The sequence below is a fragment of the Phycodurus eques genome, chromosome 10 (genome assembly GCF_024500275.1).
Source record: "Phycodurus eques isolate BA_2022a chromosome 10, UOR_Pequ_1.1, whole genome shotgun sequence".
NCBI lineage: Eukaryota > Metazoa > Chordata > Actinopteri > Syngnathiformes > Syngnathidae > Phycodurus > Phycodurus eques.
Genome location: NC_084534.1, coordinates 15115666 through 15135301, shown reverse-complemented (window position 1 = coordinate 15135301; position 19636 = coordinate 15115666). Strand labels below are relative to the sequence as shown.

Below are 19636 nucleotides of genomic sequence, written 5' to 3'. Positions count from 1 at the left end.
TACAAAAACGCTGACTTTTTGATGACTTGTGACGGACGCTTCGGTTTACGTTTAGGCACATGGAGGATTGCTGAAGGCAGTTCATGGATCACACTTTATAACATTCTTAGCTGTCATACAAGTGTAAAACAAAAAGTCGGTTGCTGTACTGTATATTAAAACTGTGCAGAGGAAGATTACTGCTTGGGCTGTTGGTTCATCATGGTTAGATTTTGTTGTGGACATATTTGTTCTTCTATTGTTCAAGTTGACTTATGGTTGCTTTAGACATATTGTGCTGAGGAGCCAGGATATTTCCATTTCCAGTTTTATGGTCATCATCACACTAAGTCTGCAGCTACCGACATTTTTAGAATTGAGTACTCTACTTTATTATCCCATTGATTAATTGGATCAAATTTGATTTTGCCTTATTAAAAACAATAATGTGCATGTGAGATGCAGGTATTATTTTTATCCACTGGGGTCACCCTTCTCACATTTAACTGTAGTATCTGTGACTTTGAGTGTGTATGGCTTTAAAAGGTGGGGACTGGCCTGTTGAGTGATGTGGGATCCGCCAATGTTATATGTTGAGTGACTCTGCATGAGTTGTGGCCATCAGCAGCTCGTGTATAAATGCACTTATTTTGTTTTTGTTTTCTTACCATTTGGTCAATAAAGCAATAGAAAGTGCACAGGTGGCTGTGTCCATCATTGACCACTGGTGGAGGCATTACAATAATGTTCTAACTAACGATGGTAGGCTACATTAAGTTTACCAACATCGACATGTTACCTTGTGTTGGCGATTGTAGACGTGCTGTTGTGGTACACATTGTAGTTTATCTTCTTTTTTAAGTGTGAAGTGATTATTTTTCTTTTACAAAACTCTTTTCCCTCGCTCGCCACAAACGCGCCAATTTATTTCAACAAAGAGTGGTGCTTGCAACTGCGGTAACACTAGTCCATGTGGAAAATCGCTTCCTGCAAAGCTTCGTTTTTTTTGGGAAACAATTAGATTCATCATTGCAGCCCTGTATTATTACACTTTTTACTTTTTACCGTAAGTGGTACCATTCTGTGCTGATATCACAAAATAGCCAATGAAAAACTTGTGGTTTCACTTTAAAATGTGCTTCCAAATTGTAAAACATTAGGGACAGTTAAGAGGTTCCACTGCGGACTATCATCGACGCCTCCCCAATGTGATGCTGTGTAGCGCCCCGGGCCAAAGTCAAGCTGCACGCCATATGTCACTATGTCGGCCCCACAGCCACTCCACAAGCAATAAAAAAACAAACAAAAAACAACTTCAATGTCAGCGTAAAGGCACGCAGTGGCAGATTGGTCAAGTCCAACTGAAACATAGACGCCAAATGGACAGCGACGCGGTGGTGCGAACAGGCTGCTTTTCCAATGTGAACTAGGTGTAAAGTACAAGGCCAAACTGGCCTGTGTTGATGAGACATTAAACTCATGGCTGAAAGGAAGGAAGGAAGGGACGTTAACAAGACACAAACGTGGCGCTCGAATAGTTGTATGCTGATGTTGGTGACAGAAAGTTTGGCAGGATGTTCCGAAAATGTGCATGCTCCACTGTAAGGCGATGATGTCTGACGAGGACGTCGATTCCCACCAGTCGTGTCGTCCCTTGTGGCTCCTCCAAAAGGTTTGCTGATAGATGTTGTGACACACACCGGGGTGAGCTGCAGGTTAAGACCAGACCGCTGTTTCTTCAAGCCGAGCCTCCGAGGCCACGCTCAGTTCAGGGCGATGACAGCTTGCTGACACTTTTTGGCTCCTCTCCCTCTTTTCGTCACGCCAGGTAGCATCGCTCCCTCCTCTCTCCTTCATTCTCTTCTTTTCTACCTTCATTGCTGCCTGTCTCCTCCTCCTCCTCACCCTTTCTCACCACACACAGACGTCGTCAGTCAGTACCTCTCGTCTGGCGCCAGATGCGCTACCTCTGCTTCAATGGCACCCATTTTCCCTCTCGGAGACACTCTCTTACATTGTTACTATATCAACAGATCGGCTTACGGGTTTAGCTCTGCCCACTCTCTCTCACCTGAGCTCTAAAAGCCTCAAAAGTCAACAAACCTCTAGTACGGTATTGTGTATTCTAATCGGAAACTCTTTAGTGGACATTATTACTACTTGTAGCATTAGTTGCATGAGCCGAGCAGGGATTCAAACCTCATAACTGTGAGGCAAACTTGCTCATCACAAGGGTTGTTTTTGTTCTTCAGTTTAACGCTGTGTTTGATGCAGTTGTTTCAGTGTGGCAGGTGAACAGCTGTTCAGCTGTTCCTTTCAGAGTGATTCTGCCCACCACTTTAAAACTTGTATTTAAAAAGCTAATAAGTAATGAATTTTCCCCATAATCGATCAAACTCATTAAAAATGAGCATTTTTATCTTATCCGATCCAATAAGGCTTTTTTTTTTGTTTTTGTTTGTTTGTTTGTTTTTTATACATCAAAGTACCTAATGTTGAGGTCGGTGAGTGTATAGAAGATCAACGAAAGCAGATATTACTGTTTTATTAGTAAGCATCTAAAATTGTGGCCATTATTTTGTTTTTCTCTTTATACAAATGCTGTCATTTAGTATAAGACAAAGCGACCTCATGTTATTGGCAGCCATCAGGGTGAATTGGTGAATGCCACTTGCATACACATTGAACTTTTAAAGTGCCTGCTGGGCAAGTAGTTACGGTAGTAATGACCCCCTTGAGCCAAGGTCAAAGTTAAATGGTCAAGCTTTGTTTGAAGCTCTTGTCCACTGGGAAGTTTGTGTCCTCACTCTCACCTCCTTCCTTTTCTTTCTTTCGCCTTTCTTTTGTTTTTATTGGATTATTCCTTTGTGCTTTACCTCTCTGCGTTTTGAAACCTTACCACTCTTGTTAATGACAGGCCGCTGGGTTCATTTGAGGGTTGCTGCGGCAGGGTGGGGGTGGGCCACATGTGGTTGGGCCTTGTGTCGTCTGTTGAAGGTGACAGGAGGGGCACTGACTTTGGGGTTTTTGACCCCGGATTCTTTAATTTTTACTAGGAAGGGACGCGAGGATGGAGCTGTATGTGTGAATAGCTGCCCAAGGTGACTGGATGCCAATAAAGGGGCCGTCAGCCTGGCCCGGGGCCTCCTTCCCATCCCAGACACAACCTTTATAGGGCCGCTTGTAAGCCTGGGCAACTATTAAACTCCGTCCTGCCTGCACTGAGGAATTTAGGGCCAGGAAACAAGGGGTGGGGGTGGGAATGGGCAGAGGAAGGTGAAGTTGGGGTGAGTGAAGGTGAAAGTTGAAAGGCATGTTCCAGACAATCTGCTTCTTCAGTCATCACCTCCAAATATGGAGGAAGCCGATGCTGCTACTTGTGTTTCTTACGTGAAGGGAAGCTTTTCGTTGGTTTACTTTGTCATTGCGCTTTAGCTTCTAGTTTGTTTTTACCACAGCCTTAGCTTAGCAAATGTCATAATACAGTTTCCCCTCGGAGAGAGGGGACAGGGGCCGAGCCTTGTCAACTTCCAGCTTTTGTTTGTTCACATGGGCCTCGGGGTATATGGGCACGTCTCATTGGACGGCCTTTCACGTAAAAATCTGAGCTTGTGAACACAAAACTCCAGACAAATTCAACAGAGGAATGCCGCTCCCCCTGTAAATGGAGAAGCCAATCAAATCTCAGCTGCCAATCAGCGATTTATCAGCGGGGCCACCTGGCCATCACCTAATTGTGTCTACTTTAAGTCGCTGTCAATCAGACGCCTCCGTCCTCCCTTTTCTCTTAAAATTCTCCGCTTTTGAGATGGCCTACTGGCTCCGGGGGATGCCCCGCTGACCACCGCCTCGCAAACTCTCCTTCCTTGTGAGCGTCCCGCAAAATGACTCGAAGGCTTCGTCTTTTGTGTGTGCAGCCGTGGAGACCCAGAGCACCAGCTCAGAGGAGATGGTGCCCAGCTCGCCTTCTCCTCCGCCGCCGCCTCGCGTCTACAAGCCCTGCTTCGTGTGCCAGGACAAGTCGTCTGGATACCACTATGGTGTCAGCTCCTGCGAGGGCTGCAAGGTACTAGCACCCACTAAGAAAAAGCTTACAAGGCACGTTTGGTTCACTGTTATCAGTCTTCTGCCCTCTAGTGTGTCCTTAGTAATACTACACAACTTTCAAGTCAATCAAAAGCATCTTTTACACCCAGCAAAGGCACATATCTTAGATTAGAAAAATCTCACAGCACACCACCTAACACAAATTTCATTACAAGTAAACTTACTGAAATAATGATAATCTTGTGTCAATTTACTCACAAATTATATCCATCCATCCATTTTCAGAGTCGCTTCTCCTCACTCCAGGCGTGCGTGCTGGAGCCTATCTCAGCTGTCGTCGGGCAGGAGGCGGGGTACACCCCGAACTGGTTGCCAGCCAATCGCAGGGCACATATAACACACCTACGGGCAATTTAGAGTTGTCAATTAACCTACCATGCATGTTTTTGGGATGTGGGAGGAAACCGGAGGGCCCGGAGAAAACCCACGCAGGCACGTGGAGAACATGCAAACTCCACACAGGCGGGGTCGGGGATTGAGCCCCGGTCCTCAGAACTGTGAGGCAGACGCTCTAACCAGTCTGTCACCGTGCCGCCCACAAATTATATATAATATTAATTTATTGTCAAGCAATAATTTTTCAGCTGGAGCTTTTTAATAGCCACGAAACAGAGCAAAAACAAACACATGACAAAGACTCTTCATAAATTCCACTAACAATCCAGACAATCCAGGCTAAACTCGCTGACATACAAAGATATATAATTTCTTGAAACCAACTACTGCTTTCCTGTTAGCCAGGGCTTTGGCGCCATCTTGCGACATCTTAAGTCATTATAGAAAAACCTGCAAAAAACACAGAGAGCCATAAATAGTTTTTTTCAGTGAGTAGCTGAGGATATGTTCCACAGGAAAAACAAAAAAAAATACAATTGTGGATTAGTAAATAGAAAACTTGGGGCAATGTTTCACTATGCTACTTTCCATAAAAGATAGCTCACTGACAGCAGATAAAACATAAAACAGCAGCATGTGAGGACTGTACAGACAATATGAATGAGACATTTCTCTGTTTCAGGGTTTCTTCCGGCGCAGCATCCAAAAGAACATGGTGTACACGTGCCACCGAGACAAGAACTGCCAGATCAACAAAGTGACCCGCAACCGCTGTCAGTACTGTCGGTTGCAAAAGTGCTTCGAGGTGGGCATGTCCAAAGAAGCAGTGCGTAACGACAGGAACAAGAAGAAGAAGGACGTGAAAGAGGAGGCGGTGCTGCCCGAGAACTACGAGCTGAGCGGCGAGCTGGAGGAGCTCGTCAACAAAGTCAGCAAAGCTCACCAGGAGACATTTCCATCACTGTGCCAGCTGGGCAAATACACCACAGTGAGTGACAAACTTTTTGACCTGGCCCATCTGTCTGTTTTAAAAAGAGTCTGTCTTGAGTCTTTCTCATTTGGACTGATGCGGACAATGCAGTGTGGTTTTCCACAGTTTAATTAAGAAACCGTGGCAAACAGACCTCTTGTATGAGCTCACCAACCCAGTTTGGACATGTGTGCCTCTTTCTACTACCCCCACCCACCCCCCAGAACTCAAGCTCTGACCACAGAGTCCAGCTCGATTTGGGCCTGTGGGACAAGTTCAGCGAGCTGTCCACGAAGTGCATCATCAAGATTGTGGAGTTTGCCAAGCGACTACCTGGCTTCACTACGCTAACCATCGCCGACCAGATCACCCTCCTCAAATCTGCATGTCTGGATATCCTGGTACTGCTATCACTCACTCATTCACTCGCTCACTCACTCACTCACTCACTCACTCACTCACGCACACTACTGCCTCATTCGCCACACAGCTTAAACTCTGATTGCAAAAACATAAAAATCTGAACAGCTGCCAGGAAGCCTCCTCAAGTGTCGACTTTTTTTTATCTTCAGATGCTGAGGATATGCACGCGCTACACCCCCGAGCAAGACACCATGACCTTCTCCGATGGCCTGACCCTCAACAGAACCCAGATGCATAACGCCGGCTTCGGCCCGCTCACAGACCTGGTGTTCGCCTTCGCCGGGCAGCTCCTGCCTTTGGAAATGGACGACACTGAGACGGGCCTCCTCAGTGCCATCTGCCTCATTTGCGGAGGTACAACAAACACCTCATTTAAAAAAATAAAAAAATAAAGTTTTTATTTTTTATTTTTTATAACCTCTCTTTGACGAGATTTTCACACTGTCCCGCTCGCTCATCAGACCGCATGGACCTGGAGGAACCCGAGAAGGTGGACAAGCTGCAGGAGCCGCTGCTGGAGGCACTGAAGATTTACACACGCCGCCGACGCCCAAACAAGCCTCACATGTTTCCTCGCATGCTGATGAAAGTCACCGACCTGCGGGGAATCAGCACCAAAGGTCAGTTTGCCACGTGCACAATCTATCAATCAGTAAATCAATCAGTCAAAACGAAAGACACACACACACACACACAAGATGTGTGTACACATGTTAAGCTTTAACGTTAAAGTGTAATGATATATATGAGAAGTGAGCACAGATTTTCACAATCTGTGACTACATCAACTTAATGCCTCCTCACTTTTATTTTTACCTTAAGAAATGCCTCTTCACCTACGTTTTCGCTTTAAACACGCCTCTCCACTTGTATTTCTACCTTAAGCATGCGTCATCAACTGTATTTGCACCTTTAACTCACTTCTCCGCCTTCTATTCCACCTTACAAACGCCTGTCCACTCTTGTCCCCACCTTAAACACACCACTTCGCCTTCGATTCCACCTTAAATTCTTCTCTCCACCTTTATGTCCAATACATAACTCACAAAAAGTTTGAAATAATGGGCTTTCAGGCTAAATTTCAGGATGAACCTAAAATGCACTGTATTCTTTACAGGTGAACCTAATTTGACCTCTAAATTTCGGAATGCACGTCTTAACTGTTTGTTTCAGTAATTTCGCACAACTTTGTTCTCCTAACGAGGCTCAAAAGGTAAAACCCTCAACAGGTGTTCCATCCACGAACGGGCCAATATCTGATTCAATTTGAATTGGTATTTAAATCTTCATCATGCAGGTGACATTTTGATATCATGAGACCAAGACGACAGCTGACAACAGTACCGCTACCTCACTATTGCGAGGCTTTAAACAGGAATTTTCAGAATGAACTAGAAACTCAGCTTAGCGTGTTAGTGTACCAGCAGGTTAAGACAGACACAGAGAGACTGGAAGAGTCACAGAAAGGCAAAGAAGTGGACGTCCTCGGAGATTTCACCTGTTGTGAATGTTGCCATTCAGCTCCTTGTTAAAAGAGAACAGTAAGTTGTGCAAAATGAACTGAAACATTGAAAAGTTGGACATGTACATTCAAAAGTTTACAGAAGGTTAAATTAAGTTCACCTGTAAAGGTTATCCAATGAATCCCTGCAAATTCACTGTTCAGCATTAGCAAGTTCATCAAATCACAATGTATTAAATTTTTTTGTGAGGTGGCGGGCTATCCTCTGTTATTTGCTGATAAACTCAAATATTGATGTTTTGGTGCTAAAAAAGTATTGCTTTGGCCCCATCTTGGTGCCAAGGAACTGTGTTGAAATGAATTGAGGAACTTCATTTACACAAAAGTAGTGCTTAGCTGTCATTTTGTGGCATCTTGCTACCATGAAACTTACAGTATATTGAAGTGAGTTGAGGAGTTTCATTTAGACAAAAGTAGTGCTTCACCACCATCTTGTGACATCTCCCGACAATTATAAAACTTTTTGTCAGGGCAGCAACTGCTTGCGGATTTGTCCTATTCGCAGTTTTAGGTCCATCCTGAAACTTCAACCGAAAGCCAGATATCGCTAACTTTTTGTGAATAGTGTATGTCCCTCGTGGCAACTGAGCACTGTACTGAGTGTCATATACCTGTCTGTCCACACAGGTGCAGAGAGAGCCATCACACTAAAGATGGAGATCCCCGGCCCCATGCCACCGCTGATCAGGGAGATGCTGGAAAACCCGGACGCCTTCGAGGACAGCAGCGACTCGGCGGAAAGTCCCGTCCCCGCTGCCGCCGCACTTCCTCCGCCGCCACCCGCCGTTCAGGCCATCAAGCAGGAGGAGAAGTCCACGTACGAGTCGGCGGTGGAGGAGGAAGAGGAGGACGAGGACGAGGACTACTGGGACGAGGACAGGGAGCGGCTGGCGGACAGTGACGCCGAGCCTTGGGGGGAGGTGGCGGCGGGGGGGTCCAGCACACACAAGAAAAGCGGGACAACGCAATAGGACGCTTCCTCATCCTCACACCATCAGGCTCTTATAAAAGAATTGCAAAGTTTACAGGGAGTGAGGCACGAAGCAAAAGCACTCAACAAGCGACTCATTGTGGTCCCTAGTGACAGGAGGGAGGCGGGGGGGACACGAGGAATGTCCCCCTCTTCAGGAAAAGGGCTACGCTTGTATAGAAAACATACTTTTTTTTTTGTTCCAAAAAATGCTACTTATACTTTCTTATTGTATGATGTATTGTCTCAGCTCTTTGTCCATTTTCTTTACAGTGTGTGTGTGTGTGTGTCTTTTTTTTTTTATGCGCTAAAGTGACGCATCGTGAGAGCAGGACTCCAACTTCCAATGGTCTTCCAAGTGGTCAACAGCTCCTCATAACAAGCAATTGTGACTTTTATGACATGAACAGGGATGGGAATCGAGAACCGCTTCCCAGTAATTCGATTCGTTTGTTTGCTTGCCTTACGATTCCGCTTATCGAATTCTCCAACAGCGCGAACAGGTGATGATGTCACACGCAAGAAGTATATATTTTTGGGGAACTTTTCCACCATGGCGTCAAGGACAAAAGCACTGTAAAGTTTGCCTATATTTCACGCTAAAATATGATACTGAGAGCTACTCGCATTGACCCATCACTTCACCCTTAGACCCTTCACCACAGCTAGATTTGTGGTGAAGGGTTTACATCCTTTTGTCAGAGTCGATGCATCTGAATTTTGGTAGGTTAATTCGTTGCATATTTTCTGTTATCTGCTCAGGTGAAAATTGCATGTTGTTTAAACGAGTGTAAAAAAATGGAGACCCACCCATTGAAGATATTAAAGAGTTAAAGGAAACAAACCAATGTGTATTATTTAATTCCCTCACCCAATGAGAACCGATAGCAGAATAGATAAAAGGAATCGGATCGATAAGCAGTATCGATAAAGAAACGGAATCGCAAAATTCTTAGCAATTCCCATCCCTAGACATGAATATCATCCAAATGTGACTCTAAAACAAACACAATTATCCCCAACTCAAAGACGAAACCGCTTAAGTGATGTCAGTATGGAAAACCATTGGGCATTTATTCAATCTCCTTAATATCCATCTTAAGGACCGTGTACTAGTAAGGTCTATGTCCTCACTATTAGGGCAATTTTGGCTTGAGCTGGACTATTAAGGATATCGAACAAACAGCTTTCCATCATGTCAGTACTCAGTATTGTGGAACATAAAACACAAATTCCGCCTTGCATCATGAAGAGGACACAGTGAAGCCACAAAGACGCCCCATCAGTCATGAACTTTTTACATCACAGCAATCCTCAGGTGTGTTTTTTTTCTTACTGTATAATTTTTTTAATTAATTATATAGTGTGACTTTAACCCGGCAAACATCTACAGTCAACCTCCATTCATTTTAAAAGGTCCTTCATCGTTTTACAGCTAACAAACACACATACAACACAGTGGTCATTTTTCTCATGCCAAATATTAATTTCTGATCACATCATCTTCTCAGCTGTTATATGACGCTCACATGCTGAGCCTGAATGTACAGAAGATCATCTAAGTATTAATTATTATCTTAGGAGGCTTAAGAATGTTAAGTCACTCTGAATGTCACCGGAACAAAATCAGTCAAACGTTTTTGCGCTGTTAAATGTCATCCAGTTCTACACAGTATTTTGTTTTTAGAACTGAATTGATCTCCAGCACCAGGATCTTACAGGGGGCAATAAAGTCTCCTGTTTCTTTTGCCTTTTTCCTGAACTTGAGCCAGTGCAATAAAACAAAGGCGCATGCAAGGTTGATTGGGCACACCAGTGTGCAAAAAAAAAAAAAACTTTTAAAGTACAATTTCAGACAAATCAAAAAACTTTGGCTCATTAAAATTGCATCGCCTGGATGGTTTTGACATTTTTGTTTGTATTATGTAAGAATATTTAATGATGATTTTTGAAGCTCAAACCATCTCATTGTGTCTCTTTTAGTAATGATAAACCTTCGTCATTTCCACATGGAGAGATTTGAACATCTCACGAATGGGCTCATCTCTTGTTTTCTTTCTGTTTGTATTAAATCTGTCCATGTAGTTTCATTATTTGGTTTGCTTGTTATTTTGGATGGATTTTGATAAAAGGCGCTTTGTGTTTTCACACCTGTCGGCGTGCGGCTGAATTTATTTTTGTCATCACTTTCAAATACTTAATGAGCATGTGAACCATAAAAACGTCATCTGATAAGACAAACAAAAATTCAAATATTCACATTTACCAGAAACTCTTAATGCATTTCAATTCATTACTGTGACTTAAAAGCAGGCATTCCAAATATGCTACCATCATACAGAATAAGTGGCATGATAAACCCACTCAGTATAAAATGTCCGACTTGAATCCTGACAATGAAATGTGAGCCAAATATGAAAGCGTCAAGTGGCCTCAATGACTTAAGTTACACACGAGAGCCATGCAAACCTTTCGGTCACACACTTTTACATGATTGTAAATAAAAAAATTTAACACATGCTCATACAAATCTACTCAATCAAACGTATAATCTCCTCTATAGTACTCGTTTTCATTTTAATCTCCTTAACAGCTGAAAAAAAAACACACACACACCTGTTAAACATTAATTCCTTAAGCATATTATTGCCCTAAGGCTGATTATACATGAGTGTGTTGTGATGCATGCCACGGGGAATTATCCCAATTTATTTAATAGGTCAGAAAATATTACTCATACTACAAATAATGTTCATCTATCTATCCATGCTTGCGACATATAGTGACAGGCAGAACAATGAATTGCTCTTCCACTAGATGGCAGATGGTACAATTAACTTGTCTATGCACCTGTTGCCATTCATAAATAAAACAATTATTATTGTTCTTTTATTGTTCATAAGTTTCGATATTTGAATTATAAAAACACATTTGGTGTATCTCTCTAGATACAATTTGTAATTTTGTTAAATGTGCATTACCGCCACCTACCGGCCAAAGATGTTCTCCAGGTCAGATGTTAATCAGGCTATGGCAAGTGGATTCAACATTTAATAGCTGAGTTTGACTATATGGAGAATCAACATTGTAGATGTCAACAACGTCCGTAATTACATTTTGAATAGTTTCATTTTCCATTCAAGATATCTGTAACAGATTTGTGACCAGTCAAAATGAAAGCTCGAGAGTTCGAGACCTACTTCATTACAGATATCTGCAAGGTCATTTTGCCTAGAACAAATGACGTTACTGGGGGTCCTCATTCCAGATATCCACAATCAGAGATCCACTCGCAGATATCTGGAACTCCAGTTTGAGGTATCTACAAAGCCATTTCGACAAGTCATAATTCCAGTTACAGATATCTACAACATCATTCTGCTTAGTTGAAACCTGCTGTAAGATTTCGAAAAGACGATATGTTCAATCATGAATTGAGGTGAATTCGGTATATCTTGAACTGGAATTATGACTAGTCAGAATCAAACTGTAGTTATCGCAAAACTTGAGTCAGAGATATCTGTAATTCCATGGCAGATATCATTAATCCACGTCGCGGATATCTGTAGTTGAATTGTCAATATCTGTAATGAGAAACCCCATACACATAAATGGCAGAAGTGATGTCATTCGTCCGAGGCGAAATGTCATTGCAGATATCTGAAATGCTAATTGCAGATAGGAAGAATGGAGTTACGGATATCTCAAATGGCTCGGTAAAACTGAATTATAGATAACTGCAACACATATCCAGTATAGTTGTTGATTGTTAAGAAGGCTTGCAATATCAGCCACTCTACTATACAGCTTGTTTTCAGTTACGTCGTCGGTAGGCATTATTCATATATTTTTGCTTTTTCCTTCATGTGCTGATGTTTATTGGCAAGGTTGTCATTGTGTGCTCATTGGAAGCTAGTTTCTGTATTTCTGTGTAGAATACTGTGCCTGTTAGTCCCGCTATTTTTTTAGGTTAATATAGTGCACTTGTTTGATGGTTTAGATCTGTAAGAATATAATAGTTATGGCTGGAATCGTACTGTATTTTTGGTTTTACCTTTGATTCATCAATAAACCTGGAAAATAAGTCTGGATTGGTGCCTATCTTGTTTAAGTGTTTATCTGCTTGTCAACATATTCACAGCTGGCATTAAGGGCAATCGCCAACAATTATCAATTATCGTTATTTCAGTATAAATATTTTTGTGACATTTTTTTGGAGTGGTTTGTCCTGAGATTTTTGTAACTTAAAATATGTGTCTTGTCTCAATAAAGGTTGAGAAACAGCCATCCATCCAGCCATTTTCTTTACCGCTTATCCTCACTAGCCTCACGGGCTGCTGGAGCCTCGCCCAGCTGTCATCGGGCAGGAGGCGGGGTACATCCTGAACTGGTTGGCAGCCAATCGCAGAGCACATACAAACAAACAACCATTCGCACTCACAGTCACACATACGGGCAATTTAGAGTCTCCAATTTATGCATGTTTTTGGGATGTGGGAGGAAAGCGGAGTGCCCGGAGAAAACCCACCCAGCCACGGGGAGAACATGCAAACTCCACACAGGCGGGGCCGGGATTTGAACCCCGGTCCTCAGAACTGTGAGACAGATGTGCGAACCAGTCTACACCGTGCCGGCGGTTGGGAAACACTACTCCAAAAACACACACACACACACACACACTAAGAGCTCAGTCTCAACCTAGCAAACGTGTAGTTCTTTGTATCACCACATGATGGAGCCCGTCAATTCACTGCAGAAAAAAAACGTTGAATTAAAAGTGCGTGTTTGTGGGTGTGTGTTGTTTGCGTGGTGAAGAGGTCACCTGAAAACTGGGTCCACAAGTGCTGGCAGCATCAGTTGTGTGTCACTGTGCTGGTCCGCCTGCATCTAATTGAGCCAGCACATGTAAAGAATGAAAGGGGATAGCTTTAATCTGTAGCACACACCATGCAGCGAGTGATGACACTCTCACAAACGCACATTCTCAGAGAATGATCATGTCACATGACACACAAATGTTGACTCTAAAAGAAGTCGCACAGCTCCCCTGTAAACAAAGTTGAGTTGTGCCAATGGGCAGCCGTGTGTGTGTGTGTGTTAGACAAAAACACATGGACTTACTCTATTACTGTCGCTCTCGCTCCAAAACTTTGCTTGCAGTTGCTCTTCCTTCCTTTGCACCTCACTCCTCAGCTCCTCCACTTTCTGTTGGTCAGCCTACGCACGCACACATACAATCTCACTTCATTTATTTTGTCCTCATTCTGAGAGAATTAAACTTATATTTGTTGTTGGAGCATCTTCATGCCCTCACCTGCGCCGCACTCCTGAAAGCTTCTCTCTCCAGGGCCCAGTTGGCACGCTCTTCTCTGAGAAGAAGCTTCTCCTCAGAGAGCTGCAGGCCCAACTGGGCCAGCTGCAGGCGGCTTTGGTGCAGCTCGGCGTGGGCGTGGCCCTGACGGATGCCCAGCTCCCTCAGCTCCCCGCGAAGTCCCTCGGCCAAGCGCTCGCTCGAATCCAGGCGACTCTGCAGCCCACGGACCTCCGTCTGCGTGGCCTCGTGTTCCGCCTGTGGGGAAGGAGGACAAGGAGGTTGAACTTCCACGGTATGACAACAAAATGGCATCTGACTTAATGTTCTGGGTTGGAAGACTTCACAGACTTGTAGCAACTTTCTCTTTTCTTCATCATGTTTGATCTGACTGGATAATTTCATCAGTATCTCCTTCAGCCTGCGGGAGGGGGAACAGGATAAAAAAAAAAACATTAAATACTGTAGTAAACAAACTACTAGTAGGTTCCCAAAATGCCTTGAAACACCCAGAAGCCTAAGTACCTACAGTTAATATTGTTTTTGTGTTGCTTAATATTTTTTGTTTTGTTTTTAAAGTATCTAAATAACATGTGAAGTTGGGTGAGATTTTAGAGCAAAAAAAAAAAAACATCAAGGCCTTTTATTTGATATGCGACTTTGTGCTGTTTGTTACAAGGGACTAAGCCCTTCTGCGAATAGCAAAAACTAAATAATGAAAATGTGAGTAATTGAAACACCTTGGCAATGCATTACAAGGAGTGAATCCAAATGTTCTCATCTTTCATAATTTTTGCTCAAATGAAGGTGGCACAGTGGGTGATTGGTTACTACATTTGCCTCACGGTTCTGAGGACCCGGGTTCAAATCTGGCCTCCCCTCTGTGGAGTTTGGATGTTCTCTCTGTGCCTGTGTGTTTTTTCTCCAGGTAGTCTGTTTTCCTCCCACATTCCAAAAACATGCATGGTAGGTTAATTGAAGACTCTAAATTGCCCGTAGGTGTGAATGTGAGTGCGAATGGTTGTTTGTTTATATGTGCCCTGCGATTGGCTGGCGACCAGTTCAGGGTGTAACCCGCCTCTCGCCCAAAGATAGCTGGGATAGGCTCCAGCACGCCCGCGACCCTAGTGAGGGTAAGCAGTATAGAAAATGAATGAAAGAAGGTATCCCAACATGATAGATTTTTTTATATATATTAAGTCTAATGCAGCAGTGGTTCAAACCAAGTACACAAAATCTAGTTGAGATGTATCACTTCAACTTGACACCAATTACTACTTTCCTATTTAGCAATGGATCTGGCACCAACTTTGGCATCACAGAAATAGCACAGACATCACAAATAAAAAACATGAATATGTTAATTTGTGAATAGCGAACCGCAAATAGGGAGTGCTTTACTGTACGAGGTGTGTCAAAAAAGCTCATGAACTAGTGTCACAAAAGATCTATTTCATAGCCAAACTACCAACTACAGGTTTTCACCTTCAAAGTGGGCCACACGATCACCAGACGTTTATCTACAAAAAGATCCTGCAGTGTTTGCTTCCTCCAATGCGCGAGAAAAGACTTCAGGGGCATCACTCCCAAGGGGAAACTTGTAATTTGGATTTGAAATATATCTACACTGTATATCTATAAATAACTCCTCTATATATACCTATCTACAGGTATTTCATGTTTTAAAGACTTGCCTTTCCAACTCCACGTTTCTCTCCTTCTCTCTTTCAGTCAGCACCTTGACTTCATCCTCCAAGTCTTTGATTTGTCGCTGACTGTGCCCTTTTTCAGCCATGAGTTGACTCAGTTCAGAGTTGAGATTTTCCTGACAGCTTTCCACATCCTGCAGCGCAACACACGAGTAGCAATAATCGAACAAATATATGATCTGTATTAGGTCTTACCTTGTGTTTTCCTTCCACCTTCTTCAAGGCGTCACATTTGTGTGTCAGGTTTTGACAGAGCTGGTGAATCTCCTCCTTCATCGTGTCCCTTTCGCTCTCCCACTCCTCCTTTGCTTTTGTGCTGCTCCTCCTCTCCTCCTCTATTTCCTGTTTGGCCTCCAGCACAGCCTGCTGCAACTCTGCCTTCTCCCTCAAGCACTCCTCTAGCTCACTCTGTGCACAGCAAATCAATTGCAGCAAATACAAGTGTTGCAGAAAAGTGGACGGTGGGCAGTTTCCCCTTGTCCCACCTGGAGCAGCTGAGCTCTGGGGACCACCAGGAGCAGCTCCTCCTCCTCGTCGTCTCCATCTTCCTCATCTCGTTCCTCTCTCAAGGTCTCCAGCTCATCCAGAGGTTTGGGGGCGCAGAAGGTGAACGGTCGGCTTTGGCCGCAAACTTTCCCCATCTTGTGCACGTAGACAAAGTGGTACTCCACTGTGCTGGGGCGAGGCAGGTAGGAGGCTGACAAAAGCAACAACATTTCCTCTATTAATGTATGTGACGTACGCTTTCATTTACAATACTGTGCTAAAGTCTTAGTTTAAAGGGGGCATATTACGATTTTTATTTGGTGGGGGGTCCACACGCCACATACAAATATTTTAGTGTATGAAGTGCTGCCTCCTTTTAAAACGTTTTTATTGTCTTTATGGTAAATTGGTTGTTTTCCCAACACTTTTGGCTGTGTTCCCGCTAGTAGAGGTCACTCTTGTAGCAAAGAACCGGGTTCCATCCACCTGTCTTCATGGTGATGAAAGTGGGATTCACCATTGATCTGGCAGTATTTGGGGCAGGGTATACATACGGTTGCTCACTTGTGGGATAATTTCAACAAGACAAGAAAGCGGTGTGTAAAATGTTTTATACTTCTTGATCCTCGAGGTATTTGGACAAAAGCACGCCCCGGACATGTTATTGGGATGCCTGGGAACTGTATTAAATTATAGGGGGAAAAATGCCTTCTTTAAGACACCACCACTAGCTTTGTTATTTTCACAGTAGTAAATAAATGGACAAATAAAGTTAGTTGGATTATGGCAAAAAGATATATTATTATTATTATTTCTGCAAAACTTTGTAGAAGGGCGGGTCATGAACCACGGAAGAACCCATTGCATTTTGGTGAGGATCTGAATAAAAGTTTTTCATGAATCTGTTTCACATGGAATTTATTTCAAAAATAGGGCTTCAGAGGTGCAACAGTGGTGTCCGCATTTATTCACCTGTGCCTTTCACACAGAACCCCACGAAACTTTGTTTTAAACACAAAATCATTGGAAAATCAAGTCTTGGGTGTTAAACTTCACCTTCCTGTCCTGGCTTTCCACTGTTTGCTTTCATACAGTCGCCACCACGCCTCTGATACCACCACCAACCCGGAAAATGTGAGTGTTGGTACAGTACACTTTTCACGTGCAATGGCAAGTAATCTACACAACAGAATCATAATGGCAGTGCCCATGAACCAAAAAGTTGCAAACAGGTGGACAAGTAAACACAAACAAAAACAAAGTTCACATTTGTGAACAGGTTGTTCTAAGTCTGTGCCCTTCTGAGTGATATCTGAGTTACTTGTGGTCATTACCGGTATAGCATTGCAGCAACAACTAAGTTAGTAGTGACAGAGGCAACCTCTTGGGGTCATCCAAACTGGGTTTTGGGGGCATCAACAGGCGTCTCCTATACATTTTCACGGGAAGCGTTGTTAATAGGCGCACAAAAACATCCCCCCCAGAGAAGGACAATCATTCACACTCACATTCAAACATCACTGAATGGGAACTGAACACAGACTGCAAGTCAGGCAAGTGAACCACTACTCCATCAGTGACTGTTTCACCTTTACAAAACCACACAGTTACAGTTTGCACTATTTGATGTTTACCGTGAAAAAGTGCACAGCAGTCAACATCGTTTCCTTCAGTGTAGCCTTCAGGGACAAGCGACCATGAGTATGTGTGGTACTCGCTAAGCGATGACCAGCCCACCTAAGGAGGAACAAGACATTCCAAATGTAACCACCAACATAAGGTACACCTGCGCAATCATATGACAAACACAATCAGTGGATATAAAAAGTCTACACACCCTGTTCAAATGTCAGGGTTTTCTGGTATAAAAAAAATGAAAAAGATAAATCATTTCAAAACTTTTTCCACCATTCTCCAGGCATTGAATCAATCACAACTGGACAGTTCTGGTTGTCTTAGAAGACGATTCGCCTCTCATCCGAGTTAGAACTAGCCTGAGTTGATATGGAGAAACTCAACTATTTATGCGCCAAGTGGGAGACACACCCTAAACACAGACTGTATCATTCTTTTGGAATGCAAAAAAGTTAGAATGCCTGGCAGAGAGGCCAATGTCCGTCCACAAGAAACTCCCTCATTAATATTACATTCAGTTGTAAAGTGGTAGTGCAGCTTCCTAACGGCCAAGGAGGCTGTGATTTTGTGTTATTTGTCGGAGGCAGAATCATTGACTCTCTTTGGGATGGACGAAAGGACAGCATTGTAAGTGGCAGATAGTTGGTGTCGTAAGCCCCTCCTCTGTGAAGGGATGGTTTTTCTACCTTCACGTAGATGGCCACTCTTACTACTCTTTCAAAACATCTTCCCTATCCAGAATAAGCACATTTTTGTCCTCAAAAGAGTGTTGTTTCTCTTGGAGGTGCAGGTAGACAGCTGAGTCTTGACCTGAGGCGTTTGCCCGTCTGTGTTGTGCCATGCATCTGCTCAGTGGTTGCTTGGTTTCTCCAATGTATGTACCGTATCTGTGCATTTCTCATTGCACTTGACCGTATACACCATATTGATGATGCTTTGAGGCTATTTTTCTTCAGCTGGAACTGAGGACATTAGAACACTTCCAAATGGCAGTCAGGGTTAGCACAAAGCCTTCAGGCTTCTCAAAGAAATAAAACAGGACAGGAAAAGCCTACTAGAATATCTGAAATTAATTTGGGGTTAATCAGATGCACTCTCCATGTGCTTGTCACTATAACAACACCTTAAAGATGCCTATCCAGTCACTGCTGCTCCACTGATGAGCCGAAGTCACGCTGTAGTGACACTCTACTCGGGTTTGGGGGAAGTAGCGCTGACCCACATTTCGAAAGACCACCGCAGACCGGGGATATTGTTTCTCCATGACGGTGACAAGGAGGAAGGCACACACTGATCCGGCGACAGGAGCGGGACAGCTGAGCAGAGGAGACATTTGAGAGAGAAGCACTGTTGGGCAATGCAACATGGCCTCCCCAACGTGTTTAAAAACAACATGCTCACACTGTCACTATACTGCACACAGACAAACATAGAAATATCAGTCATGGGGGGAAAAAACATTATTAGACCACCCTTGTTGCTTCAATTTCTTGTTCATTTTACTGTCTGGTATTATTAAAGGTATATTACCTGCATAATAAAATAAACACGACACAAATGCAGTCCTAGTTAACATTCTTAAGATTAATTTTATTCCCAGTGACTTTGGTTATTATCAAGAAAACTATACTCATAATTATGAGCTAATTTTGTTGTCATCATTATATTGTCCAAACAAATACACCTTTAGTTGTACCGGGAATTAAAAATGAATAAGAAACTGAAGAAACACAACAATTCTTCCATGACTGTAGATAAATAAAAAAAATTACTTTGTATTTACCAAAAGTATATACAACAAAATACGTACAGTATAATACTGCTACGTTTTAAATGCTGTTTGGCTAGCTGCTAGCTGAGTTGTTAGCTAAAGAATGTTGTTTTATCCAGAATCATAATTTCATTTAGAAAAAAAAAAAAAAGTTTTACCTGAAAAAGTCGTTTTTAAAAAAGACGTTCGTAGCTGTGCTCCCATCAGCACACTGACTAAATGTTGCCAGGTACCGTTGAAGGATCGTCACGCCAGAGGATCATGGGAAAAGCAGTTCACAACAGTAAAAGCAACAGAGTCCTGTTTCTGGACACATAATCCTCTGCTGTGAGTTGTTTACTCGCTTCTTTCATTTCTTGGCAGTGGCTGAAGCTTACCAGGAAGAGTAGTTGACTTAATCATGACAGACACTCTTCA

The 19636-nt window shown here is 43.1% G+C and overlaps 2 protein-coding genes across 12 annotated transcripts in view; one reads left to right on the top strand and one right to left on the bottom strand.

Annotated features, from left to right (window-relative positions):
• LOC133409131 (retinoic acid receptor gamma-like) overlaps positions 1-12542 on the top strand; it is a 58927-nt gene extending 46385 nt beyond the window's left edge. For all 3 annotated transcript variants that reach the window (XM_061688727.1, XM_061688725.1, XM_061688726.1), the window contains exons 3-8: positions 3897-4045; positions 5105-5410; positions 5617-5793; positions 5965-6169; positions 6277-6435; positions 7965-12542. In XM_061688727.1, the coding sequence (XP_061544711.1) occupies positions 3897-4045; positions 5105-5410; positions 5617-5793; positions 5965-6169; positions 6277-6435; positions 7965-8308 (1340 nt within the window). In that variant the 3' untranslated portion in view covers positions 8309-12542. The remainder of the gene's footprint in view (positions 1-3896; positions 4046-5104; positions 5411-5616; positions 5794-5964; positions 6170-6276; positions 6436-7964) is intronic.
• On the bottom strand, positions 177-19549 carry calcoco1b (calcium binding and coiled-coil domain 1b). Of its 9 annotated transcripts, none has more exons than XR_009769367.1 (12): positions 19378-19548; positions 18572-18764; positions 17448-17550; positions 15813-16024; positions 15523-15735; positions 15313-15461; positions 13970-14039; positions 13622-13876; positions 13429-13524; positions 13130-13194; positions 12617-13057; positions 177-6413 (listed from the first exon to the last, which is right to left on the bottom strand). XR_009769367.1 is itself a non-coding variant. In XM_061688731.1 (12 exons), exons 2-11 carry the CDS (start codon positions 18710-18712, stop codon positions 13030-13032), a joined length of 1332 nt encoding a protein of 443 aa, XP_061544715.1. In that variant the 5' UTR covers positions 18713-18764; positions 19378-19548; the 3' UTR covers positions 177-6413; positions 13006-13029. The 9 variants fall into 9 exon arrangements, 7 of the variants coding, with proteins under 7 accessions (XP_061544715.1, XP_061544716.1, XP_061544712.1 ...); XR_009769366.1 differs by lacking the exon at positions 12617-13057 and having other exon boundaries at positions 177-4872; positions 6234-6413; XM_061688731.1 differs by having other exon boundaries at positions 13006-13057.
• Positions 19550-19636: the final 87 nt, after the last annotated feature.